Source organism: Habropoda laboriosa, unplaced genomic scaffold, assembly GCF_001263275.1.
Source record: "Habropoda laboriosa isolate 0110345459 unplaced genomic scaffold, ASM126327v1 scaffold9, whole genome shotgun sequence".
Classification (NCBI taxonomy): domain Eukaryota; kingdom Metazoa; phylum Arthropoda; class Insecta; order Hymenoptera; family Apidae; genus Habropoda; species Habropoda laboriosa.
This window is the reverse complement of record NW_017100191.1, coordinates 1,003,685-1,031,402: the sequence shown is the minus strand read 5'-3', so window position 1 is coordinate 1,031,402 and position 27,718 is coordinate 1,003,685. Positions and strand designations below refer to the sequence as shown.

Here is a 27,718-nt window from a genome sequence, read left to right as displayed (position 1 = left end):
TTCCAAATACATAGATTTAATAGCAAGTTGTGCGTTAATAATCAATCTTCCTTAATTCCTTAAATGGTCTGACTCAAAAAGGGGGACAACTATCGGTTTCGCAACAAGTATATTGCCATTCGTAACAATACATTCACATAAAAAAAAAATGTTGTTCAAATTATATCGTGTTTGATTTCATTTTCATCAGAAAAAACTCACCAACATGTTAAAACTAACTTCAGATAAAGAGAATAAAATGAAAAATGTTGGTGTATAAATCGCTTGATTGCCTCGACTCTCGTTTCATCCTTTTTATTCAATGTCCTTATCGTCGTTCGACGAACTACAAAGACGGGCTGCGAGGCTCGAGAAAAAGTATCCCTGCTAACCAAACTGTCCCGTTTGGTTCCGTTCCGTGCTGGTGAACACTGATAGAAACATTACTGTACTACCTACTTTTGTTGCACTTTTGCTTCTAAATTCATAACTATTAGATTACCTTGAAGAAACATAATTCCACTAAAATTAAACATTTTTATTTACAATAATTTCCATAATATTCGATTACACTCTTGCCAACGTTATTGCAAGAGCGTTAATTCCGCGTATATAAAAATCAGAGTCTCATATCTTTTCAAAATGAACGGCTTAAAATCTCGGAAACTTTCCAGATGATTTAATATCTTTCCGACTTCGTTTTCTGCATTTGTATCGAGAAGAATATAATTTCTCAATTACGTTTCAGTTACATAAAAATTCACTTTTGGAAAGTCGGTTAATGGGTCAATTTCAACCTGGCCAGTTATTCTAGTGTTAATAATAAAAATAAATGTCGAGACTTTAATTACTTCATAGAATACAGGTACAAGAACTTCACTACTGCTAGAACGTAACTTACGATATTATAAGGACTTCTTTCCACTTTAATGGTAATTATCTGTGCCATGGTAACATTTGTTTGATTGCTGGTGTTTTCATACCTAATAAAGTATGGACCCTTCCTGAAACACTCTGTTAATAAATGAGTCATTCGTATACCTGGTTACGTGTCTTGACTACCAAAGGGATTATCGTTCGTCCAATTTATCCACAACGAATATTTGCAGTTATTAAATCTCCGTAGAAAGTAATTAAAAGAAAGAAAAGGGGGTGTCCATTGATTCTCAGTCAGTTGCAACGCTTGCAATACTTCCCACGCGGTAATTACGCGCGCGGAACATTCAAGCCTATTATTATCGTTACAGCAGGCGTAATATATTTGTTGTACAGGGGAATCCGTCGATAGTTGCATTCACTATTCATCATAATCTCCGCGAATTCGTTAACTGCAAAACGTTTCGCTTATTCAATACGATACACTGCAATCTAACAACTCGTAGAATTTCATTTTTCCTCCAGTCATTATGTTGAAATATCCGAGTCCAGAAAGAGCCATCTCCCTTGTCCAAGTTATCACAGCTTTTACCTGCTGTTGGCCTCTTCCCTCGACGGCGACTAAGTCTCTGGTGCTTCAATTTAAGATTCTGAGATCTTTCCTGCTTTTAAACGCGTTAGTGTTGTTTCTACCTTTGTTATATGCTCTGCACGTGCATCGAAACGACGCCGAGAACGTCGCGAAAGCTGCTTGCCTGACGCTTGCCCTCGTGCAAATATTTTTCCAGACTTTCGTTTGCATCGGCCAATACGATCATTTTCAGGTAAGATTAATTTTACGCATAAACCCTCAAAGAATATGTATACAGGGAGGGCCACGCGAAACAGGACACCTAATTATCTTTTCAAGCTAGCGTGATAAACGAGAAAATTGTTATACGTAATTTAAATGGTTTCAAAGGGTGAATAAAATGAAAGAAAAATGTTTTCATAAACATTCTTTTTCTGTTCTCTTCATGGTCACTTGTTTTGTTTTACATGACTGTATATATTTTTTTCTACTGTATGTACTAGCTTACATAGATGTGCATTTAAACATACAGGATAACAAAATTTTAAAATGATCACCTTGGACTATAAAATTTTAAATTAAATGTGAGACTTAGTTCCACTTTTTGTCATTTATTTCATTAAAAATATTTTTCATCCATCTTATTCACCCTTTGAAACCGTCTAAATCAAGTATAAAAATTTTCTCGTACCACCATATCTAGAAAAAGTAACTAAGAAGCCTGTTTTACATGGCTCACCCTGTATAATTAGGTAAGTGAAAATGTCCAGCGAAAGATCAGTAATTTTTGTGACACGTTGCAGAAACTAATCGAAGAAATGAAGATTTGCTGTGAAACAGCGAAACCATACGAAAGAGACGTCTTTCAACGATACGTCGATAAATACTCTTTATTTTACGTAACATGTTCGTCGTGGTTTTACTTAACAGCAGTTATTATGGTTCTGGGAAGTCGGATTATATCTGATCCTTTTCCAACCAACGCCGTATATCCATTCCCTGTTAACTTTGAACCCTTGAGAAGTATCATTTTTATGCACCAATCGTTCGTTGGCATACAGTGTGCTGCACACACTAGTATGAATGTGCTAACTGCATTGTTATTACTATTTGCTGCAGCTCGTTTCGAGATACTGATGATGGAGCTGAGGAATGTCAGTGACATTGAAACACTGATTAAATGTATGAAAAAGTATTCGATCGTACGGAGGTAGAACATTATTTTCTAATGAAAACAAAAGAAGTGCAGGGTGGACCAAATGTCGGGTACCATTTTAGCTTTTTCTTGCAGAACCTTAAGACCTTAACCTCTGGAAGACAGAAAACACACAAATTAAATAATATTTATTAATGCAGTACTTGACTTTTGGTCCGCCTTGTATAGTTTATAATAATAGTAAAATATGGAGTTTTAGGTACGCAACGGACGTGGTTACCACAATTCGACTTCTGGTTCTGATTACGGTAATCACATGCACTGTGGCGTGTGTATTTGCTGGAATTAACTTGATCGGAGTGAGTACTTGATAATGAGATAAAAATTGTAGGAATTAAAAATATAATGAACTATGTTCGAACGATTGAATAGAAACAACCGTTCGCTGTGAAAGCTCAGTTTCTTACTGTGAGTGGAACCGCTTTGCTGGAAGTGCTTATGTGTTCACTACCAGCTGACCATTTGATAGATATGGTAAGTGATTATTTGATGCTATTCTTTAAGGCTTAACGAAACAAAGTTAAGACTTGATTAAATGTATCCTTATTAATGTCAGAGCGAGAACATAATGCAAGGAATATATGAATCAAAATGGTACGAACGATCTCTAAAAATTCAAAAGTCTACAGTCCTCATGTTGACTCCTCAATCTCCGGTGACAGTAAAAATCAAGTGCCTCATTCCAGTTCTTTCTTTGAATTTTTACTGCTCGGTATGAGAATAGAAATACGGACCTTCTTATTTTATTTTACTATCGTATTTATCGATTATTCTTTTGATTATTTCAGTACGTCTCAAATGTGTTCTCTTTATTTACCGCTTTAAGAATAGTCATGATAGACGATGAAAATGGAAATTGAACGTCGACAGCCAGCAATACTTAAAATTAATATTTAATCGATCACAAAGGTAGATCAATAATTAGGAATATTTTAGTTGCTCGAATTCTACAATGAACGAGTGTTTCGTAAGCTATTTCAATTTTCATCACTTCTAATATTCATATATTTATAATAGAGCAGAATTTGAACAATAGTAAACCGAGTGCGCTCTGCTATCAAAAGGATGAAATTCTCAATATTCGGGTAGAAATTACCATATACAATTGTTTTAAAAGTATTGGAATTTATTTGAATATTCTCCATACTTCTTACTTTATGTTTTATCATAATAATACCAGACATTCCATTATTAATGCAATTGTATGAAATTTATCGAAATTTATTTGAAAATCCTCCACAATTTTTATTTTATGTTTTATCATAATAATACCAGATATTCCATTATTATATGGAAATGCCAAAATTGATAGAAATTGTTAATAAAGCACTATACGCAATGCCTTAATTTATTTAAGCACCCATGCATAATTACGAAACGACTGTGGATGTCTTCTATTTACTCTCTTAATTGCTACCACTAACGATGGTCGCTCTGATTAGTATCGATTCGCCTCATGTGCATGCATACTACCCTCAGCAGTCGTTTAAAAGCTTCCGAACTCAAAAGCTCCAAAGGGAGATCACCGAGAAACTCATCATGTTACCTTTGCAAGTAAAACATTCTTTCACCAGTGAAAGTACAAAAACGGTGAAAAAAATCGATTTAAAGGGCCGCAACAATTTGGTAAGATTTTTAAAAACAGGTTGTCAATTTTTCACGAAGTGGCCATTGGATCCGAACGCACCTAAATGGAGACACGCGCTCTCGAAAATTATATACTGCTTACATTTTGTATACGAATTATACGGCATTTTGGCAATAATAAATGGTCTTCATTGTTGCTTCACGACCCTTGGGGAATTTGTGAAATCATTTGTGGAGGGAATATTCATGCTGGAAATGTTGTTCAATTTAATCTATTATCGATTGCGGGAGATGGAATTCCAGGTTAATATTCGCGATGAAATTGATTTATCATACTTATGCTGCTTAACTTTATACATTACGAATCTATCTGTTTATTGTCTCTAGCGTTTGATTATTCAGATGGAGCATTTTTTCGAGATGTCCAATCCAAGTTACTCGAGCCAACTTAGATCGGTGTACTATATACTACCGACTACTTTTGTCATTGGTGGTTTACTCTTTGCTTTCGTGCCACTCTTTTCGGAAAATCATTTAACTCCAATGAACACTGTATACCACCTGATTCCAAGAGAAAAGTATTGGGGTATATGTCTTTCTTATGCATTGAACGTCGGTCATATTTTAAATGCCGCGTCAGTGATGTTCCTGGACTTACTCGTAATTACTATAATATGGCACGCTACTTGTAAATTTAGTATATTAGGTAGCAAGTTGAAAACTACGAATGAAAAGAAATTGAAAATGTGGATCAGAGAACATCAAAATGCAATCAAGTATGTTTATTCAATTTTTTAACTTAATTCGTAACCGGTGACGTGGAGTCTGTAAGATTTCTGCAGATTATTCTTTTTATAACATTTAAACGTGTGAATTATCGGCTACGTGGATTCCAGTACCTTCCTAGAAGTAGTAAAAGTTAATTTGTATCTTGCAAATGGCGAAGCAGCAGTTTTTGTGTTAATAACGTGGCGTAGTCTGTGAATCTCCATGTCACTGTTTATGTAACAAAAATGGGACATCATCGGTTAGGGGTTAATACTCGAAACTATTTTGGAACCTTTTTGTGATCAAAAATAGCTACGTTCGTGAAGTTAATTGTGTCGTGGCACCTCTTGCGATTAAATCGACAATTGCAGTGGCATTGTACATGATTGTTTCTGGTCTTGTGCTTATACACGTACGTACTTCTTCGTTCAGAAATATTTATCTATTATTTTTTAATATTAAATGTAACATTGTTTCTTGCAGAAAGTATTATTCATCGAAATTTCGAAATTTTCCGTGGTAGCTATGTTTTCAATGCTAAGATTCCTCGCCTGCACTTGGGCAGCTGACAGAATGACCGAAAATGTGAGTATAGTTGGTGGAAGCGATACAGTGATGTCGTAAATTAAGGCGTTAAGAAACTTTCTTAATTTTTAAATTCTGACGATTGCAACGAGTGCTACACTGGCCGCCAACAATGGTTTCATCGTCGGAGAGGGTAAAAACAATTGCATACAATTTGATATAACAATGAAAAAAAGTAAACAAAAAATTGCTCGTGTAGTTTATGACTGCATCTACATACCTGCAAAATAATAATCTTGTATTGTCAAGAGTTTTCCAAAAAAAAAATATAGAATAATAATTTCGACTTTACTGCTGTTATACGAAAATCCGCCCTTAAGTGGTGACACCAATTGATGTAGCCGCATTCAGAGCTGTGCGTCATTTATAAATTAACACATTGCCAACCGATGTGATAAATCTACCATTTTCTACTATATTATTTACGTAGAATATTTCATTCTCATTTTTTCTTCATATTGTAGAAAAAGTTGCTCCGACTATTGTCGATGTAACGAACCATCGTTGAATTTTACATTGGTAACCTTCCTGACAAAGAATAGAATTCGTTCGGTTGGCAAAGTGTTGATATCAAAAATTTCTGCTTACAATTCGTGTGTACCCTTAAGCCCCCGTCGCTTCCTGTTAAATAGTACGAGGGTGGATTGAAAAGTTCGTGGACTAAGTAGGAAGAACTACTGCTAGGTGTTTGCAATTTTTACGGTGTAATCTGTGATCATTTGTGTACATTGGCTCTGTCAGTTTTTTGTTCTCTTTTACAGCTGGTGACGTAGGGGTGTTTATAACGACGGAGAAGAGACGAATACAAGTGAGGAATGATCCAGTACCTGGTGACAAAGGACATCACCGCAAGGACCTTGAATGATTTTCGCAAGGACTTGGAATAATTTTCGCAAGGTCCTTGAATGATCTTTGAAGTGAGGTCCTTTATCTTCAGGTATTGGATCGCTGTTCGTTTTCTAATTTTGTCCATCTCTACTCCATCTACTGCAAATACCTCTACTTCACTAGCTATAAAAGGGAGAAAAATGACGACAGAGACACGAAACTGTATACATTAGTACACAATTAATTACATATTATTCGGTAAAAATTACAAGCACTTAGCTGCAATCCTTCATACTTAGGCCATGAATTTTCCACCCTGGTACACTAATTCTCGTATTGGTAGCAAGTTAACCTGCAGTTGTCTACGATTCAGACGCAGACAAATTTTTGGAATTTACTGCAATGGAAGAAGCAGTTCCGTGTTGACATCGAACTACAATATATTGTCTCCGTTTAATTGCTGCTTTAGTACACCCATCCCTCCATTTACGCGGTCAGATAGGCTCAGTTTTATACAAACTTTCATTGTATTTATTACATATCAAAGAGACGTAAATTCTTGCTCGACTCAATACTTACTAATATTTTAAGCGATGAAGATAGTGACTTCGAGCCAATGAAGAAGAGAAGATCGATTGTTTTGAATTACAGTAGAGATTCTGACACCGAATAAAACTTATTTTCGTTTTCAGAAATATCGTTATTTTTATTATTAACCTATGCGATTTAAATGTTTTTATAACTGAAACCTGTTTTTCTTACCATGTTTTTTTTTCTCATACAAGCAGACTCTATTTACGCGATTTGTATCCGCGTAAAGAAAATCAACGCGGAACGGTCAATCCGCGTAAATGGAGGGACGAGTGTACTTCACGACTTCACTGTGCCACTTTCACAGACTACGATATTTTAATAATTGAGAAACATTCTTTTCATTTATACTTTGAACAGGCACACAGTATTGCCTGGGATATTTACGACTCCTCGTGGATTAACGCGTCCACGAAGGTTCGCAGTAGGATCGTGCTAATTATTCAAAGGTGCCAGAGACCTATTACGATTCACGCTATTGGATTTTTCACCGCCTGGTCTTTAAAATTCTGTGGACAGGTATGTCGATCTCTTTTTTTTTTTCAATGCGAAAGCAATTTGTGAAAATTCCTTTTGTTTTCCCAGGTTCTTTATACAATTTTTACCTTCTTCTCGGCACTGAAGGCAGTGCTACGTGAATAAATGAGACGAGGATACTTTAACAGTGTTTTATTATTACCTTCTGGATGCAATGAATATTACAGGTATTGCTACTTACATTAAGCTACTCTCCACTGTATTCGATATGTTAACTGAACGTTGAATTAGAAAATACATTCCAGTCTAAACTTCTTGCATATTTTTCCTCGCTTAATTCCTATCGATGAAACGGAAACGAAGTGGTTTGTTCGGTACATTCACCATCATAAAATTACTCTTGATATCAGCGTAATCGTACTCGATTCTAAATTGTCTAATTAGCTGTAAAATATAACGAGCATGAAATAATGCGATCGATTAATCTGATCGATCGAATTTAAATACCTTTGCAGTCAGTAACATCATTTTTGTTTCAGCCATATGTTTTCCCAAGCATGATCTGATACCATAACCAAAGGGCAGGTAGCTGAAATCTGTATCTTCCTTCGTAGAACTTGTCAACCATCTCTCTGGTTTGAATTTTGTCGGATCTTCAAAGTTCTCCTCGCGTTGCGATGTAATTTGATTGGCCATTATGACGAACGTCTGAGACAATTATTCTTAAATAAAACAAGTGACTGTTTTGAATTTTTTATGAGGTATTATACTTACTCCTTTGGGTATCGTGTATCCATGAAGCGATATAGTTTTCGGAAGCAGTCTCGTAATATACGGAAACGTAGGACGCAACCTACCAACGAAATTGTTCACTTTGTAGCACCTTAATAATCATTTTTTCTCAATTTATTGTTAAGTTTGAGCATATGAAATATCATTTCTTGGAATGAAACTTTAGACAAAAATAATGTATTTAAACAAAATAATTTCCACACGATTCTATACATTTTTCCCGACGATTAACTGGTTTCGTTGTTCCAAATTTATAAAAATTATTAGTCTTTGAATGGAAAAATTCATTGGCTGGCACCATTACAGTGTCTTCACCTGGGAAAAATTCATTTGTATCAAAAATTGTCCAGGGTTTTGAAGAAACAGTAGTCTGTTGGGGAAATGTCGAGTGAATAGGGGAGGATGTGACAAAATTTCATACTTTTCACCGTGGATTGGTTTCTGTGATTTTTCTTAAAAACCATCCTCTTGGCTCATTTTCTAATGGAAAGGAACCAACTCTGAATTTTGCGTATACACATGGAAGTGTCTTAACGTTTACATAACCTTCTTCAAATGCTAAATTTATATTTTCAGCAGATTTTGTCGTAGTCTTTCAAAGTTTAAACTTATGTGTATACGAGAATTACGCGCATATCCCGATTATTCATCACGTTAGATAATGTCTACGCAATTGTATTATGAAATCTCTTACTATTTAATACACCTGTACTGCAGCAAAAATCTTCTTCTTGACTATTGTACATAGAAATTGATGATCGGACAAAATTTAATACTTATATGGAATCGACCCGTTAAAAAAAATGACATTTCATTTGCACCAACCTAATATTATCAAAATGACTACCTTAAACTCTCCTGCAGACAAGCTTTCAAATAAGGCATACTTTTCAATATATCCTCCGTGAATGTGGAATCTTTGTGCGGCAAAACGGAAGCAATCTCATCATACAGAGTCCTTTGAGTTCGTGGATTTCTTGCCAAATAGTATAAGAGGAACGATTCGGAGTTCGCAGTCTATAAATTAAATAAACATCGAACCAGTAGGATAAAAATACTCGATGTAACTCAAATTCAGTGTTAAATAATTACTGCCTGAACACCCAAAATCATCATGTCCATCAGCAGTGTGCAAATATCATCCGGATGAATACTTTCATTTAGCAAAAATTTCTCCAAGACAGGTGAACTGTCGTTAGCTGTTTCTCCGTGAGAAGAACTACGAGCTCTGAGTTTAGTTTGAGCCTGACGAACGTATCTTCCTATGACGCTAAGAAAGACAACCGTAAAATTTCATCAGAATCAATTATGCACTAAAATTCCAACATTAATTTACCCATCAAGCACGTCACAAGCTTCGAAGAGCTTTCTAGCGAATGGAGTCAAGAAGAATCGCCACACTTGGAAGCCAGTTTCGCAGCGACTCATGTACTTATGAGCTGTCATTAAGGAGCTGATGATTCTTGATGGTTCAGAAGCCGAATTGTAACCAGGTGACTCCAGAAAACCGAGATGTTTGTTAAACGTCAGGTTACAGAAGCACTCCATGGCCCAACGAATTATGTCTTCGTGAAAACTAGCAGGTACCTGTTCGCATAATTCATTGTAGGAAATTTTCACCTTCAAATTATGAAATTATCACTATTTTAATACACACTTCGTTCTGTCTATTGCGTATTTTATATATCCTAGTGATAAGATCGTCGCAAATAGCGTCAACTTTGCCAAAGAAGCGCGAGGCAATGTCATTGAAATCTTGTTCCACCTTTTCCCTCATTTCCAGCCAGTCTGAACCCTGCCTGAATAATACACATTAATTAATTTCATTAAACGTTGGATCCGTAGATTATCGATGCTTAGTATGATCGTGTACTAACAAAGAGAATGGACCAGCGAGACGATATTTGCGATGGTTCAATCGATAGTGCTGCAAGATGTCAATTCCACTTCGAATTGGCTTATCACCTTCCTGTCTAAAGACCTCCGCAATGTGTTCAGGTCTATGTTAATTAGCAGATGGAATAAATAGAGGTGTAATTAAACGTGAATTTGTTGGAAATTACCATAGACGGTGGAACAAGTGTAGCGCGTTCGTAAATTAACCCTTTCGCGAGCAGTGGTGCGTGTATGTCTCACTTGAATACTCGAAGGAAAATTGATTTCAATTTAGGATCCATTACAAACGCGATTATTGGTAGATAATTAACAACTTCTTTAAAACAATAACGTGGTTATGCAAGAGTTAAAGCATCAAGTGGCGGTACAGCTTGATGTAGCTGCAGCGAGGACAACATATAGTATTCTGTTTTAGGGTTTCTAGCAATAAAAGGATGGAAACTGATGACAAACGGTATTTCATGTACTATTGAATAAATAAAAAATGCTAATTAGATTCTTTAATATTTGAAGTTTCTTTCTACGCTTAACGTATTGCGAACCTATGTGACAAGCGCAGATCAATTGACTAGTCGAATTTTAAGAACGTGAAACTGATACAGATTGAAGTGTAAACAACACGAACGGTAAAGTAATAAAAATTGAAGTAGATACAGGTGAAAAAGAAGGCTATTATAAGAATTTGCAGAAGGACAACAGAGGCTGTGCAAGCGCTATGAATACATTATACAGCCCTGACTGTGGGTTCAGATCCTAATGTTTTCATATTTCTGTCAATTTCTTTTTTAGAACATTCGAAACATGTTTACTTTGACTCCTGACCGATTTTACGAACGAGCTATTTTTTCCACATACTTTTACCTGTGAATCATGACAATGTCTCCAGAAAGAGGCCCGTTGATCCTCACGATACAGCCATACTCGTTGAATAAATACTTGAGAGGAGTGACGTTACGGTTCCACGACAGTCGTCCTAAAAATGGCTCGTTTGAAATTGAATAAAGTCATACAGCTTGATGGAAATGGAGTTGAAGTTGATATATCTAAAAGTTTCACGAGCTTCCAGTGAAATTAGGCATATAATTTCTTGCATTTCTTTTTTGGCAATATTCTGAGTAATTAAACGCGTAACTGGAAATCCGAAGAGCAAATGAAATTTTAACCCTTTCACTGTTATTGGCGCCTATATGAGTTTTGAAGATTTATTCGCTCCTTACCGTGAAAAACTATATTTCATGTTAAAAGTGTATCTACAGATCGTTGAAAGTAAGTGAGATTATTAAAGATTATGACTTTCTTAAATTATTTTCTTCTTAAATTCGAAATATTGAAAACAAAAACTGAATTATTTCAATTCAGCCAATCAAATTAAAATTAAATATTAACATTTGAATAGTTTCAATGTAATTGAATGAATTTATATAATTGAGTATTTGTTTTGAGCAGCAAAAGGGTTAATTCTTCTATTTTTTTTTTATCATCTTTGCGAATTGATTTTTGCCACTATGTCATTCCTTTGCTGATATTTTTTCACGATTAGAGATGATTTTCTTCGGATTTCTGCCTATCGGTTCTTCAACAGATCGTACCCTGGGTGAATCTGTTGATTAGCAGACTGGAAAACAGTTGCGTACCGAGGAGCGGCACGTATTTCCAATACTTCTCCCAGATCTTTAGTATCACTGGTCCAGGGATATCTTCGAAGGGCAATGGCGTTATGTCACCAATAATTTGTGATTCGATTTTCGGCGTGGACACTTCGAACGTGGTTGGTGAAACTTCCGTAGCCGCTTGGTCCAACAAGGGAAGCGAATCTGCTCGAGTTAGGGGCTCATTCATAACCGAGGCTGCTTGAGACGGAGCCATTGATGCAGCTGAAATTTTGTTCGATGATAAATTAGTTAAGGAATTAGTATACAGGGTGGGCCAAGTAAAACAGGCCACCTAATTATCTTTCCTAGTTATGGTGGTACGAGAAATTTTTTTCTACATAATTTAAATAATTTCAAAGATTGAATAAGGTGAAGGAAACATTTTGTTGAGGGAAGAAATGGCGAAAAATGGAAAGGAGTCACATATTTGACATTTTTGTCATTTTAAAGTTACATTATTATGCATGTTTAAATGCACATCAACGTCTGCTACAATATACTCTAGAAAAAAGTATATACATTTGTGTAAAAAAATCATGGGTTACCTTAAAAAAAAAAAACAGAGGAAAATGTTACTTATAAAATAATTTTTCTGCCATCTTATTCACTTTTTGAAACCATTTAAGTTAGGTATAAGAATTTTCTAGTACTACCATAGCTGGAGAAGACAATTAAAGCGGCCTGTTTTACATGACCCACCCTGTATATTTTCTAACATCTACCTACTCACAGATAATACCGGAAGCGTTAAGATCCAGGCATTTCTGGCTCTCGTTTGCCGCGTGAGGCTTCGATATCTTCATCACCGAACATTGTCGAGAAATCAACGCAAACTTTGGCAGCAATCGTTGCATCTTTGATCGCTGACTGATCTGCTTCTAGCAAATATTTCTCGACACGAAAAGAAACAACAGCTCGGTTACCTTGGTAACCAGTTGAAAAGATACGAATCTGACTTCGAAACGCAAAATTCAAAGGAACGGAATGAAGTTGTTTAAGTATAAATTTTATTTTTCATACAAATTTAACGTTACAGATTAAAAGCTACACCGTATTCAAACATCGTCAATGTACATTCCGTAATTCACACATCAACCTCAATCTCAACATCCTCTTCGTCCTCAGAAACAGTCTTTTCAGTCGTTGCACACTTTGCATTATCCTTCACTAATTTCCTAGATGATTCCTTCTGAGAATCAGGGTTCGACAAGGAAGCATTCTCACTCTCTTTCGTGTGTCTCCACTTCATTCGTCGATTTTGAAACCAAACTTTCACCTAACGAAGACCGACCGGTACATCTCTCATAATACTATTTCTCCAATTCTGCAAATTAATACAAAATTATACCTGTGCATCTGTCAAGCCAAGAGTAGCAGCGAGCTGCCTCCTGTCTGGTTTCGTGATGTATTTCTGCAAAGAAAATCTTCTCTCCAGTCCTTTCCTCTGCAAAGAGCTAAACACAGCTCTCGACCACGATCTCTTTCTTCTGGTATTCGCCTCTGATTGACTGGTAGCAGTCGAGATAGACGATACCGGAACTGTAAAGAATTTCCGATGAAATCTTTTTAGCAGACACCTTGTAAAACGGTGCTTTATCTCGTGAAACAGAAGCCAGGGGATCGGGAGCGGTACACGCAAGTGCTGGTCACAAATTAGAGGGAGACGTGACACGATGTAAACGGTAGTCGAAGCTGTACGGGTGTCTGTTTCAACAGATCCTAGGCCGAACAAGAGGCCTCCAAGATTGGGTACTTCTGGCTGATTTACAGCCCTACGAGAAGTATACAACATGTGTACGAATTTAAACAGTGTGGTTCTCTCTCCGGTTGGTACGGTCCTCTAAAATGAATTCGAGTTATATACATGGTAAGGTCATAGTTATTTTCGGACACTTTATCTTACTATGCTTGGTGGAAAGTGCAACTTCTATATTGATCAATCCGCCTGGTGTATTAGTCTATTGTTTGTGTCGATTCGGAATATTAATTTCACCGTAGCTACGTCAAGTATGTATGTGTTTGATGTGAAATTTTACGAGGATTTTCTATGTCGAGAACTTCATTTTTTCTTTCTTCTGGTATTTAAAAGAAGCTTCGTGAGAGAAGAGGTGGAAGGGATAGGCGAGGTTTTCGACATTTTAGCTAACCAAGAAGGGGCACAACCAAAACCACGCTGTTTACATCGGCTGTAAACGAATGGTGGCACTTAAGATGTCGTTTAAACACGGACAGGAAACACGAGAATACACTGCCGCGTAAATATTTTGCCCTACTTGCTGTGGAGTATTCGGGAGACAAGACACTGGTCCATATGGTCGCATTTGTTAATGACGCAACCTTCGTTTCATGAGCAGGGGGAGATCTTGAATTATTTCCGCTAAAGGGATCAAAATTGTCACGGATAAAATCATTCTCAAGGTGTCATTAAGGTGTCAGCAATCGTACAGATTCTAAAATTACTCCCAAACAGAAATTGTCGCGAGAAAATGACTGACTAATTTAATTTTTGGCTAGCATTTAAAATAATCCTTAAGGTGTCGATTAAATTGCGCCACGAAATGATATAAATTCGAAAATTACTTTGGACGCAAAGAAATGGAATATCGTTCGTGTTTGCCGCGAGGAAATGGCTGGTGGCTTAAATTCTTCTTAATTAAAATTTAATTTCTTTCAAATCTCACCTCTGGGGACAGGTCGAAGTGGCGCAGGTCGATAAATACTCGCATAATTTTCGATAATTCCGTTTCCATGGTTCGTGCTCCCGTAACTTCCAGGAATCGAGGTTTGACCATAAGGGAAGGAGGGACAAATTCGAAGAGCCTCACACCTGACGCAACCACCGGGACAGGGACACCGCACCGTGGAAAATTGCACCGGAAGTGGCCTCAGCACATCTTTCAAAACACATTCTCATTTAAATATCGACCACAGAAGTAAAACATACATCATGAGGCATATATTTCAATAATTATCCATTTGAAGTATCGTATAATTACGGTCAAAGTTGCTTTACCTGCTTTCTTCGAGGAAATTTCATCCGACAAAATACGCTCAACACCGAACTTCAATTGCTTCGAACAATTAGTGCCATCCACAACACGCGTCTTCACTTCGTTCATTTTTGTCCCTCCCTGCGTGAACTCACTGATTCAATATGTTCAAATATTCGAATTTCAATCGACACTTTCAGCTACCACAGCATTTTTCTTTCTTTCGCAACACCGATTTTCCACTCGCAATCGAAACTTGGATAAATTAGGCACCGGGTTCACTTCACTGAATTATAACTAGGTTTATGTCATGATTAAAAGTAGACGCGCGTGCTTTATCGACGAGTGAAACGATTGTCCGGATAGAAAACGATAGATGGGCAAGTGATTGATGTTAACGAGGCTAGTTAAGGGCGAAAAAGAATGACTTTCGCGGAAGTGCATCGAGATGAATGAGCGAACGGGTTCCTGCCATGTTCAGAACGGATTTTGCTTTAAAAAAAATCACCGGAGCTCGGTGCAATTTCGTCTGCGGGATTGGTCCACGCGGATGCTGTAGGCGTGGCTATTTGAAGATTGGTCCCTGAAGGATGATGAGTCTGATGTCAGTCTCGATGGAGTGTGGCTCGCAAGAATTCCACTTTCGACGTGTTTCGTCAAACAAATATTATAGTATGCGTATGTGTTGCATAAAAAGATTTCAGTGAAAATTACACAAGGAGTAATTTTTTGAGAACGTTATAAAATAAGTAGTTACAATTCCATTTCATTCGAAATCTCGTTTATTAGATATAAATAATTGTTACAATTTAAAAAAAAAAATCCTCCTGTAAAACTTGTATCTTCTACATTTGCTATTTTTACCATTCGAAAATAAGATTACACCGGGGAATTTAATTTTGGTTTTCTACATACACGACAGTAGGACAATTATGGGTACGTTGGACAGGAGGGAAAAAGGGGTGGAAAAGTTAAGTTAGAAATTAAGGCTATACATATCTGTGGAATAATAGCATAGAGACGTATGGCCGATGATATCTCTGGAAGCCATATGGTTATCTTTGCATGCAGACTTTCCGAGTATACAGTCACTTAGTTGTTTATTTGAAGAGCCATGTTTGAAGCAGCCTCTACCCACATGCTAAGAATATTCTTCGGGATATGTACACACCGTGATCCTCTATTCGATTTTATTAGGTTTTAGGATTTTCAAGAGTCCGCCGAATCATGATAAGCGAACCCCTAATTGAGTCGATCGATCGTGACCAGAAATTTTTATCCCGATCTCGCTTCTGCACACTTCTACCATTCAGGATCGCTTCTTTGCTCGACACTTGACTCTCGAAACGTTACGTTTTCCGCAGAAATTGCGCGTTCGTGGAAAAGTCTCTGGTTTCCAAAGATAGTGGAGAACGCGTAGATTCTACATTTATACAGACTACCAGGATTCGTATGAAGTGTCAATAATTAATTGTACGTTGCGTAAGATTTCGAGAGAAAGATCATTCCCTGGTACAACTTCTCGATCTCGAAGTCGTTCGCAGCTGGATCAATGATTAAGACGTTTCGTTTTGGACGATTATAGCTCTGCAGACTCTGTAAGTTCTGAAATATGCAAATGACGCGTGTGTATCTTTCGGAAAATGACGTAATTTTGCTACCAGTTCGCCGCGTAAATCGAAGGATCGACTCACCGAGAGCACTATAACGTTTCCATTCCCATTGTTATTCGCGTTTTGACGGATCGCTGTTATTATGAGTGTGAGTAGATAACCGCCGAATGCCAGGAAAGAGAGAGCTGTGACTGATAACTGGAAGATCTTCGAGATTTTCGTGTCTTTCCCTTTCTCGTCGTAATGCTCACCGTGTCTTCTTATCGGCCTTTTGTTGCTCCTTTTCAAGGGTTGTGCCATAGGTAGCGACAGTGAAAATGCTCTACCAGATATCTCTTCAGCTTGTTCATCTTCTTGTGTAACGTCTGTTCGTGTAAAATTTCCTGATCATATTTCAATTCTGAGTTTTTCACGATATTAAAAATGATACGTACTAGGTCATTTGGAAAAGAACGTAAGTCCACTGAAATTAAACATTTTTATTTCAAATAATTTCTACAATGTTCGATACACTTTTGCTAAAGTGTGACTAGAGCACTATTTCGGCGTACTTAAAAATCCGAATCTCTGAGGAAAAGAAAGACGCAGACGAATCTCTCTGATCCAAACCTGTAAATAGTTTACACACGAAAATAATCATGCGAGCAGTCTGCCGGTCTACTTGCTGATTAATTCACTAGCTTCCTGAGACCAGGTACCACTGTCACTGCAGAGTCACACAGTAACGAATTAGAGGTCGTTCACCAAAAACTGAAGGGTGGTATAACCAGCCGACAGAAAAGGCCCTAATCTTTTGTATGTCAACGCCAGATCGCACCTCCATATTCCCCCGATTAATCTCCAACCAATTTTCACTTTTCCACTTCACGATTTCCTCGCACAAAAACGATTTAGGAAACAGGAGGACTTCTTTCTCTTAGAGATTCGGATTTTTATATACCCTTGAAATTATTTTAAATAAAAATGTTTAATTTCAACGGAGTTACATATGTTTCTTCAAAATGACCTAATTACTACCTTCTTCATCCACGATAGAGGACTTTATATGAATCAATTCACTCATTGGTAATTCACTTAGACTTCGAACTTCATCCACGTAGAAATATGTTCGATTAGCAGCTACCACTTTCAAGCAAAATAATATCAACAGAAAAGTTGTCATGTCGTTGTTCAACGTTAAATTATACTTTAGAACTTAGACAAACTTTGTAAGTGTAACAAGAGATTAAAAAGTGTAGCGATGTTTCTCCGGCAATGTCTGATTTCGACTGATCCTGAAAAAGTAACGAGGCACTGCTATTGTCTCCTGGATAGAGAGGTCCCATTTCTCCTGCTTGGCTAACGAAGCGAGGAAGCTAGGAAGAGGAACGAGTTGGGACTGAACAGGGTGGAAGTGAGTAATTAACGTCCGTTAGAAGCAGGTCGAGTGTAATGCTCAGTGTTCGAATCTCCTTTGTCGCGTTACGATGAAGAAATTTTTCTTTTTCCTCCTCTGTATCTTTTCCACGGTGATTCTTGTTCTTGGTGTAGCCGAAGAAAACGACGGTCAGTGAGAAAAATCAAATTTAACAACCAATTAACAGGATTCCATTGAATTATTGAAATTTTAGGCGTTCTCGGTAAGATAAAAGCGGGTTTAGAGTACGCCACGAATTATCTAGAAGCTGCAAAGGATATCGCTGATCTGGTAGCGAAGAGTTTAGGTCACAAACAGAAAGACAGACGCGGAGAAAATTTCGAGAAGAAGGAGAAAGGAAGTTTCGGTCCTTCCAACGTAATGTCCGCATTTTTCCGACTTATCGGATTAGACTCGCAGAAAGTCACAGCCATTGCTGTGAACAGTGTGATATTTCTCGCTCAAATGGTAAGTGTACTACGTCGATTAATTTGTGTTTCAATTGAATCACGATTTAACCGTAATTACAGATTAGTTCGTTGTTCGAATTGAAACCACCGAAGGAAAATATCGCCAGAAATTTGGACGACGAGATTGACTCTTCGTCGTGGGATCCAGCTAAGCTCATCATGGAGAGCAAAAATGAAAAAGTGAGTCATTCTGAATCGGAGAAAAAAAAAAGAACGTAGTAAAAGATTCAGAAATGTGAGAGATAAAAAATGTTCCTTTTTGTTCAGATACGAAAATTAATAGAGCAAGCTCACGACGAGAATCTACCGTATCAAATAATAGAGGGGATTGATGGACTCGATTCTGCGTGCGTCAAATTATTGTTATGCAAAGCGTCTCCGGTAATAAGGGCTGCGCAGAATCTGTTGAAAAACAAAACTGAAAGCAGATCGCGTCGAATGACTTCGTGGCTGCCAAGCAGGGACGAGTTCGAGGAAAACAGCGACGAATGCGAAAACAGGCATAACGATTGTAGTTTATTTTCCTAGCTGTAGTTATTGAACCGCACTGTAGTTTATTTAACTTTATTTGCTGCGAACTTGACCGAAGAAAAGCGGCGATATCTGAAAGAATTTTTCGTATACACGGTGGTTCGCGCAACTTGAATCTTAGCAAAAGTCCTTTAATTATTTTACACCTACAGAATGGCAGCAGGATTTGATTTGTGCGAAAAGAAGCACATTTCTACTTTAAAAAATGGTGCAACTGTAAAATTCACTTGCGAAAAATATGGTTTCAAAAATGTAGCCTTCTTTGAACAATTTACCTTGAGCTTCTTTAATAAAGACATTTAGAATTAATCATTTTTCAACCATTTCACCCTAATCCTTTGGTACGCAGAATGACGATAGTACTTGATTAGTTAGAAAAAAAAATAGGTACATTTGTACCTAGAAAAAAATTGTGCAAATGTAAAATGCACGCGCAATGAAATCTTTTTCCTGATTATGATCAAAAAATAGATATCAGTTGTTTAAGTCGCGTGGTCCACCCTGTATACACAGGCAATGAAACTGAACACGAAGGATCGATAAATCGATCGAAAAGGAGTATGACAGGTACTTATATAGTCAGAAAATTTTCCGTATAACAGAATCGCTAGACTCGAAGGTGTTGGTTTGTATAGCACATAGGTATATGTATTTCTGTCCATTCAAATATATATTATATTACAGAATATACAAGGTATTCCAAAATTAATTTATTAAACGTTGTTTGAAAAAGCGACGAAGTGGAATCACCTTCTCCTCTTCTCGAGTGTTCGCCGTTTATTTTTCAAATAAATCGCGGCGAATTATTAAATTTGGCAATACCCTTTATATTGTTTTTTTTTTTTTTTACCCATAACCATCGCTAGCATGACCATCACCGGCCATGATCATCACTGGCGCGTTTCTCTTCGCTATGTCAAATGAAATTTTGTTGCGTCAAATCGTTCACTTTGTCACCAATGACATTTCTCTCGCTCTTATAAATTATACAATGAAACAATACGGCCGTTGTGGCGTGGAATTGGAATGACATTTGCGCAAAAATCATTCGAATTAACCAAAGAAAATTTCGGAAAACGTACACGAGACACTGTTAGAAAATACGCATTGTGCGAGAAGCGTAATAATCAGTCGCGTAACAAAACGTCGCAATCGAACGCGCATAAAAACGTATTTATCGCGAAAATTATTGCACGAAGTGGACGAAGCACCTTTTATTTCCATTTAAACTGATTAAGAAACGAACGCAAAAATCACACACATAGAAGTCGCAACGATTCTCTATTCAGCTCTCTCGAATGAATAAACGATTAACGAGATACATTTATGATATATTTCGCGAGAAAGATACTTGTACGTTTCGCGAGGACGGTGCTAATGAAAAATCTCTACTGTCTCGTATCTCCGCGGAGATCGCATCGAGAGTTTCTTTTTTTTTTTTATCTTTTTACTTAAAGAGATACTCTACCATTTTTCTCCCGAATAATCGACTCGTTTGATCGTCCTGTCGGTATTCAAGTGAAATCGTTACAAAATCAACTATACAGTCTGTTCGATCGCTGCACTTACGGTATACAATAACGTCGATTAATATCAGGACTGATTCGCTAAGCTCGAAACGAAAAATTCGTTATGAAATATATATATATATATCAACGATGAGAGATAACAATAAAGAAGGAACCATCGGTGGAACAACAACTACTTAAAAACAAGGTATATTCGTAAAATCACAGCGTGTCAGACTTGTCAGTCGATACTGTCGCATCTCTCACACCGTAGAATCCTTAATCTCTACTCTATACATCTAATGAGATCAGGGTTATTGCGAGCTACTTCGAGGAGGAGGGAAGGGGTTATAGTTTCTAAAATCAATAAGATAATCTATAAAGATGGAATAAATCGATCGTTTCTGGGGGGGTAAATGGATCGAGCACCAGAAACGTGTCTTCTTCCTTTCCCTGTAAATACCGTAATACGCGTGTGATACAGTATTAGAAAGTCGGATATTACAATTACGAAACTTTGGCATACGAGGAGACGTGTCTGCGTTTAATGAGAACGCACCGGAGAGTTTCGCGTGTTTCGCGATTTAATTCGAAGTTGAAAGAAGTGGCCTCGACAAACTAACTCGAATACACTCTACGAATCCAGCTGTGTCCTCCCTATTTATATTTAGTAAGCGACTTACGAGGTACGTTTAAGTAACTCACATACAAAAGCTAAAGTCTTTTCTGTTGACAATTTTTTGATTCCGTTATCACATACACGATTGAACGAGAACTTAAAGAGGAAGAAAAAAGGGAACACTCCTCTCACCACTTCTCGTTACGTCGAAGGATCCACGCGGCTTCTTATCGTCGCCTATGGATATATCGTCTCTGAGAGAACGCGATATCGTATCGTTCGAATTACACGAAATAATTCCAAGTATTCCGTTACACGTACAATATTATTCTACATATAGTGAGTGTGTATACGATTAGGGTAGAGGTACGCATATTTATGATACATTCTCGTTACATTCACGGAAAAAAGTTCGGTCTCGAAAATATATATAAAGGTTCGGGGGGGGGGGAGGAGAAAAGGAACCATCGAGAGAAATTCTTATTTACAAGAGAACTCTGTAGCGCTAACTATCCTTCCGTTTCATGCGAATCCATGTAGCGGCCACACACAAGGGCTCCTCGTTTCCAACAAACGATTCCCACACAAGTTTTCCACAACCGAGTCTTTTGGCGCTTGTTTTTCTTTCTTTCTTTTTCTTCAAAGTCTTCCCACTTTTTACACCGTAAAATGTCGATAAATAGTGTACTATTAAACGAAACGGTGTCTGTTAAAATTCCAGGGCGAAATTCTAATTACAATCGTTACACTTTTCAATTGTAATTAGAATTTCATCGTCGAATAGGCAGGCTGCTATTGCGGATAAAATTTCGAAGGAACGCCGCGATACGACCGAGCTTTGGAAGTTTGTTTCTCACGTGACCACGTGCCCCACAGTGTTTTTCATAGGTTCTAATTATTCATCCTCTATCATCGAGTAACAAGGATTCTAGAATGCGATTAGCTTTTGCCACGGGGTTCTGTGTCGTGCACGTGCCTCGTTGTTACAGTCTTTGTCGTTGATTCAGCAAAAAGACGAACTGAACTCGTTTAGGAACAAGCGAAGTTGAGGTTCGAAAATTGGTGCAGTTGGCTCGGCCAGAGTGGATACGACGATTTCTCCATAAAAAAAAGAAAAAAGAATCTTCGCTTTCAAACGACTTCTTTTTCGCTACTTTTGATTGGTCAATGGATTATTTACTAGAAGATCGAGTAAAGTAATTAAGGAAATAAATCGTTCATCTTCTACGAGAGTCGTTTGGAAGTGAATCTTTCGATTTTCGACGACTGTGAATCTCTGTGTCCTACAGAGTCGCCTGGCCTGGATTCATCAGGTCAGTGTTCTCGATGCGAGCTTGCCGCAGCCAATCCCGTAGATTCCACGTTCTCTCCATTAAATTGGAGGAACTCTTCTCAACGGTACCAACGCTCGTTGTGAAACCGCTGTTAGGACCATATTGGGCGATGATGTTCTGCATGGTGATCGTCGATGGTTGCGTGGCTTTTAACTCGGACAGGATGTTCGACAGAATATGCGGCGTACCAAACGCTCCTGGAAAGGAAACGATCGAATTGTGTGTAATTAGAAATCTGTAAAGCGATTGTATTAGGTCATCTCGAAAGTTCCCGCGGTTTTACGCCGTTCACTTTGAAAAAGCGTACCTCCGTTGAAATGAAACATTTTTGCTTAAAATAATTTCCATAACGTTCGATACACTTTTATTCCGCGTATATAAAAATCTGAATCTCTAAGAGAAAGAAAGACACAAATGAATCTCTCGAATCTTCCGCGTATATAAAAATCCGAATCTCTAAGAGAAGGAAAGGCACAAACACAATCTACACCCGAAAACAATCCTGACTCTAACAGAGTATATTTCCCTATTTAGCAGAGAGAAAGGCACAAACACAATCTACACCCGAAAACAATCCTGACTCTAACAGAGTATATTTCCCTATTTAGCCGGGAGATTAAGATTTTTTCTTCGGAAAATTATATCGTCGCGTTGAAATATTGGAATGTGAACGAAAGAAGAAGAGTTTATGCACACCTTGTACACTTCTTGACTGGGCAGCAACGTAAGAGTGCATCCAAGTTGACGGTGGCGGTATGGTTGTGTCTGGACACTTATTCAGCACGCCCCACGTATCACGTATGTCCGAGATTAGTTTTTCCAGACTTGCGATGATTTCCGCCGAATCCTGGTACCGATCCGGATTGTCTGAATATGAAGGATCATGACACCAAATCGAAAACAAATTCTCCGGTGAATAAGAAAGCAACGAAGGCCGTTCAAATGTATTTACCCTCTAACGACGAATGCAGGGTCATTTTGATACGACGGTGATAAAGTCAGGCGTCTCAGATTACGTTTCGAACAGGAAATACACCTATTTTACGTATCAAATGTAAATAAACAAGAAAATATCAAATATATATATATATAGTTGAAAGTATACAAATTTATACCCAATTCATTCTTGAAACCCGTGTACGATAGAAATTTTGCTATGGGTCAAAATGACCCTGCATTCGTCTCCCGCGTTCGTCTAAAACCTTCGCCTTCCGAGGGTTAAATAAAATAAATTTGAAACAATCGAAGGACTAGTGACATGCGATGAAGAAGACGGGAAGAAAAAAGTCAAAATGACCCTGCATTCGTCTCCCGCGTTCGTCTAAAACCATTCGCCTTCCGAGGGTTAAATAAAATAAATTTGAAACAATCGAAGAACTAGCGACATGCGATGAAGAAGACGGGAAGAAAAAGAAAGATAAGGAAGGGATGATCGACGAGCAAAGTAGGTAGAGAATTCACCTATGAACATATCCGTTTCTAAATCCGTCGAACTGAAGCCACTGCTTACGCTGGACAGGTCGCTCAGTGTTAATTCATCGTTCCTCGTCGAAGTTGCTTCGTTCTCGTTCTTCTTCACATTCGCCACCCTCTCCAACGACTGCTCCAAGTGCCTCAGATAAATCACTTTCTCACCTAAGAGGCTCTTGGTCCGGTGTAGATTTACCTCCATGTCCGAAAGTTCGCGTTCTTCCTAAAATTCAACGGAGCCAATTTAATTGAAATTCTTCTTCAAAGAAAAAACCCAAGTAAAGAGTGAAATAGTTTAGGTTACTGCATAAGTTCTGTCTGCCGTTTTGTTCGTACAAATAGCCTATCGGTGACTAAATTCGTCGAAGAAAATCCAGAATTGGCTATCCGTAACGTTGCATCTGAGCTTCGAATTCACAGTTCGAGTGTTGTAAACGGTGTGCAGAAAAGTGGATTTATAATTCAAAACGAACTGTTACCGAAAATCGTTTCGTGATAGACAAATAAAAGAAGATATTTCACGTCACCTGATTGCGGCAGATGAAACGAGGGTTTTGTACAATAATGAAACGGGAAAGAGACATCGGTGAAAATCTGATCAACGTCCTTCAGAAACTAGCAAGAAAAATTTAACGAAAAGAAGTAATGTTGTATGTATGGTAGAACATGCTTAGAATAATTTATTACGAATTGCCCATTCCAAATACAAGCACCAACTCTGATTTGTATTGTCAACAATTGAAAAGAGCGCAGCAAGAACTGCAAATTAAAAGACCATCCCTTGTGAATCAAAAGGGCGCGCTATACTTTAGCGACAACGCACGACTGCACATGGCAACGGCAACGAAAGAAAAAAAAAGTATCAGAAGTGCAGCGGGATCTTATTCCTCATTCGCGATATACAGTATATTCTCCACAAGTGTCAGACCGCAAGGAAGCTAAAACTGACACTCGTAGAGTCAGGGACTACGTTTTCGAGCCTACGCGCCCGCCTTTGTAGTTTGCCGAACGTAGGCCACACTGTCACGCCAGATTTACAGGTTGCTGTCAGGCGGCCACAAGAAAATACATTTCAAGCATATACATTAAGCAGCTCACATTTGAACTGGCAATACACAATACAACTAACTACTAAACCAAATCACCAGAAAAATTTTCAATATTATTACTGAAGTAAGCTTTCGTAGAACGAGAGTGAAAAATTGAAAGAATCAAAAGAAAAAATGCGAATTCGTATCTTTTTCGATTCTAGAATATAAGAAAATTTGAATAAAATACGCGACGAGAATTGGGGAGAAGCATAAGTTAAACGCGTAAAAATATTCAATAATAAACGAACTAGGGATGAAGCTATTATTTCAATACGCGATGCACCGACTCTAGTATTTACTAAAATTCAAAAATTCTCGTATAAATTCCGAAAATAGATTATTAATTACGGTAAACTACTGAGACGGTTTAATTAAGGGTGGGCATGGTGCTGCTTTAGTTTGAAATGATTTATAAACACATAATTAACAGAGGAAAAACCGTGAAACGGCAAAACGTCAACATTCTAATTGTTATAACATGTAAACAAAACTTTAAATTTAGTGTAAACAGAAAAAATATATAATACAATTTATTTCACGGTATTGCAACAAATAAACGTTGAATCAATATTTAATTCGTATAAAAACAATTATTTAACGTAATAATTTTACCTTCACTATGGCTATTTTAAATCTACGACCACAGGTCAACCTGATTTCTAATCCTTACGAACTTTAAATTCAGTCTAAACTGAGAAAATATATAATACAATTTATTTCACGGTATTGCAACAAACAAACGTTGAATAGATTCTTAATTCGTATAGAAACATTTATTTAAAATAATAATTTCACCTTCACTATGGCTATTTTAAATTTACGACCAAGGGTCAACCTGATTTTTAATCCTCCGAACTTGATTTCACAACGAGAAAGTAATAAGATCGTTGAAACGTACTTATTTGTCAAAGAAACTTGCAAAAATGTATAAATAATAATATGTAATGTTTTAACAAATTTTTGGAAGTATAAATTAATAATAAAATTGTGAAAATTAATAAATTATACGTTATTATAACATTAATAGAATTATGACTAAACCGAAGTTCGAAGTCGAGTATTTAAAGTCTGATATTACGTGCCTAGCGAGTGCCGGTAATTGTTAAAATTTGTTTAATAATTAGTAATAGAAATTCTAATTGATTCTAATGTATACAAGTGTTACAAGAAGGCTGAGTGTGTACAGGGTGGACATAGACTAGCTAGTAGCCCCCGACCACTCTATTCACATCTCAGAACCTTCAGGTCAAAATACGCCGCGAAGTGTCTAGGGCCCAGTATAAAGGGTAAATGATTTCGCGGGACATCGGCGGGTCCTTATATACCTGCGGTACCCTCTCCCCAAAGTCATTAGCAAAATCGTCGGTTAGGTCAGGCGGGAAATTTTCGCGGGAGATTTTCGCGGGAGATTTCCGATATCGTAACACGGTATAATTTATCAATTTTCACAATTTTATTAAAAATTTATACTTCCGACAATTTGTTATAACATTGCATATAACAATTTATACGTTTTTACAATATTCTTCAATGGAAACATAGGTTTTAGCGTTCTCGTTACTTACTCGTGGTTAAATTAATTTCGTAGGGATTAAAAATCAGGTTGACCTGTGGTCGTAGATTAAAAATAACCATAGTACAGCTAAATTTATCGTGTTAAATAATTCTTCTTACACGAATGAAAAATGTATTCAACGTTTGCTTGTTACAATACCATGAAATAAATTATTTGTGCAGTTCTGTGCACAAATAATAATTTATACGTTTCTACAACTGTGTTCAATAGAAAATTACGTTTCCATGTTCTCATTACTTACTCCTGTTTAAATTAATTTCGTAGGGATTACAAATCAGGTTGACCTGTGGTCGTAGATTAAAAATAACCATAGTACAGCTAAATTTATCGTGATAAATAATTCTTCTTACATGAATCACGAATGTATTCAACGTTTGTTTGTTATAATATCGTGAAATGAATTATTTGTGCAGTTCTGTGCATTTTCTGTGCAGTTCATCCTAATTTACTTAAATTTACATTGCGAGACAGTATACTTTAACAAGTAGTAACAAGCAAACGTTTAATAAATTCCTAATTCGTATAAGTAAATTAGGTTGAACTGCACAGAAAAAACAAACGGACGCAGCATAACGTGTAGTTATAATTGTTATGACATGTAAATAGAACGATAAATTTAGTGTAAATATAGAAAACGTATAATATAATTTATTTCATGGTATTGTAACAAGCAAACGTTGAATAAATTCCTAATTTGTATTAAAAAAATTATTTAACACAATAATTTCAGCTTTATTATGATTATTCTTGATAAATGACCACAAGTCAACTTGATTTTTAATCGTTATGATCTTTAAATTCAGTGTGAATAGAGAAAATGTGTAATATAATTCATTTCGCGATATTATAACAAACAAACGTTGAATACATTTTTGATTTGTGTAAAAAGGATTATTTAACTCGATAAATTTAGCTGTACTATGGTTATTTTTAATCTACGACCACAGGTCAACCTGATTTTTAATCCCTACGAAATTAATTTAACCACGAGTAAGTAACGAGAACGCTAAAACGTATGTTTCCATTGAAGAATATTGTAAAAACGTATAAATTGTTATATGCAATGTTATAAAAAATTGTCGGATGTATAAATTTATAACAAAATTGTTAAAATTGATAAATTATACCGTGTTACGATAACGGAAATCTCCCGCGAAAATCTCCCGCGAAAATCTCCCGCGAAAATCTCCCGCGAAAATCTCCCGCGAAAATCTCCCGCGAAAATCTCCCGCGAAAATTTCCCGCCTGACCTAACCGACGATTTTGCTAATGACTTTGGGGAGAGGGTACCGCAGGTATATA

The 27,718-nt window shown here is 37.0% G+C and overlaps 8 protein-coding genes across 9 annotated transcripts in view; 4 read left to right on the top strand and 4 right to left on the bottom strand.

The window, feature by feature from the left end:
- Positions 1-1,385: 1,385 nt before the first annotated feature.
- LOC108570100 lies at positions 1,386-2,640 on the top strand. The gene is made up of 2 exons (XM_017931887.1): positions 1,386-1,679; positions 2,230-2,640. The coding sequence occupies exons 1-2, from the start codon at positions 1,386-1,388 to the stop codon at positions 2,638-2,640; spliced, it is 705 nt and encodes a 234-aa protein (XP_017787376.1).
- A 136-nt stretch (positions 2,641-2,776) lies between these two features.
- Positions 2,777-3,502, top strand: LOC108580235 (odorant receptor 49a-like). Its single transcript, XM_017943945.1, has 4 exons — positions 2,777-2,941; positions 3,015-3,116; positions 3,199-3,354; positions 3,431-3,502. Exons 1-4 carry the CDS (start codon positions 2,777-2,779, stop codon positions 3,500-3,502), a joined length of 495 nt encoding a protein of 164 aa, XP_017799434.1.
- Positions 3,503-4,067: 565 nt separating this feature from the next.
- Positions 4,068-6,447, top strand: LOC108580234. Its single transcript, XM_017943944.1, has 5 exons — positions 4,068-4,196; positions 4,308-4,532; positions 4,632-5,005; positions 5,126-5,205; positions 6,344-6,447. The coding sequence occupies exons 1-5, from the start codon at positions 4,068-4,070 to the stop codon at positions 6,445-6,447; spliced, it is 912 nt and encodes a 303-aa protein (XP_017799433.1).
- Positions 6,448-7,811: 1,364 nt separating this feature from the next.
- On the bottom strand, positions 7,812-12,672 carry LOC108580334 (probable cytochrome P450 12a5, mitochondrial). Its single transcript, XM_017944062.1, is given in 11 exon segments — positions 7,812-7,922; positions 7,986-8,186; positions 8,253-8,331; positions 9,118-9,287; positions 9,363-9,540; positions 9,607-9,857; positions 9,928-10,069; positions 10,148-10,270; positions 11,028-11,139; positions 11,756-12,110; positions 12,541-12,672. Coding segments are annotated over 11 exon segments (1,854 nt in total).
- A 230-nt stretch (positions 12,673-12,902) lies between these two features.
- On the bottom strand, positions 12,903-14,937 carry LOC108570083 (H2.0-like homeobox protein). The gene is made up of 4 exons (XM_017931872.1): positions 14,832-14,937; positions 14,500-14,712; positions 13,167-13,357; positions 12,903-13,094 (listed from the first exon to the last, which is right to left on the bottom strand). The coding sequence occupies exons 1-4, from the start codon at positions 14,935-14,937 to the stop codon at positions 12,903-12,905; spliced, it is 702 nt and encodes a 233-aa protein (XP_017787361.1).
- Positions 14,938-16,275: 1,338 nt separating this feature from the next.
- Positions 16,276-17,583, bottom strand: LOC108580233. Its single transcript, XM_017943943.1, has 3 exons — positions 17,439-17,583; positions 16,503-16,786; positions 16,276-16,413 (listed from the first exon to the last, which is right to left on the bottom strand). The coding sequence occupies exons 1-3, from the start codon at positions 17,581-17,583 to the stop codon at positions 16,276-16,278; spliced, it is 567 nt and encodes a 188-aa protein (XP_017799432.1).
- A 304-nt stretch (positions 17,584-17,887) lies between these two features.
- LOC108580232 lies at positions 17,888-18,506 on the top strand. The gene is made up of 3 exons (XM_017943942.1): positions 17,888-17,966; positions 18,032-18,285; positions 18,348-18,506. The coding sequence occupies exons 1-3, from the start codon at positions 17,888-17,890 to the stop codon at positions 18,504-18,506; spliced, it is 492 nt and encodes a 163-aa protein (XP_017799431.1).
- A 2,884-nt stretch (positions 18,507-21,390) lies between these two features.
- LOC108570119 (centrosomal protein of 164 kDa) overlaps positions 21,391-27,718 on the bottom strand; it is a 24,351-nt gene continuing 18,023 nt past the window's right edge. The window contains exons 10-12 of one of the 2 annotated variants that reach the window (XM_017931916.1): positions 23,741-23,972; positions 22,993-23,146; positions 21,391-22,514 (exon numbers count right to left, since the gene is read on the bottom strand). In XM_017931916.1, coding sequence (XP_017787405.1) covers positions 22,229-22,514; positions 22,993-23,146; positions 23,741-23,972 — 672 coding nt within the window. In that variant the 3' untranslated portion in view covers positions 21,391-22,228. Of the gene's footprint in view, positions 22,515-22,975; positions 23,147-23,740; positions 23,973-27,718 lie in introns of both variants that reach the window. The other variant, XM_017931915.1, reaches the window with a different exon arrangement.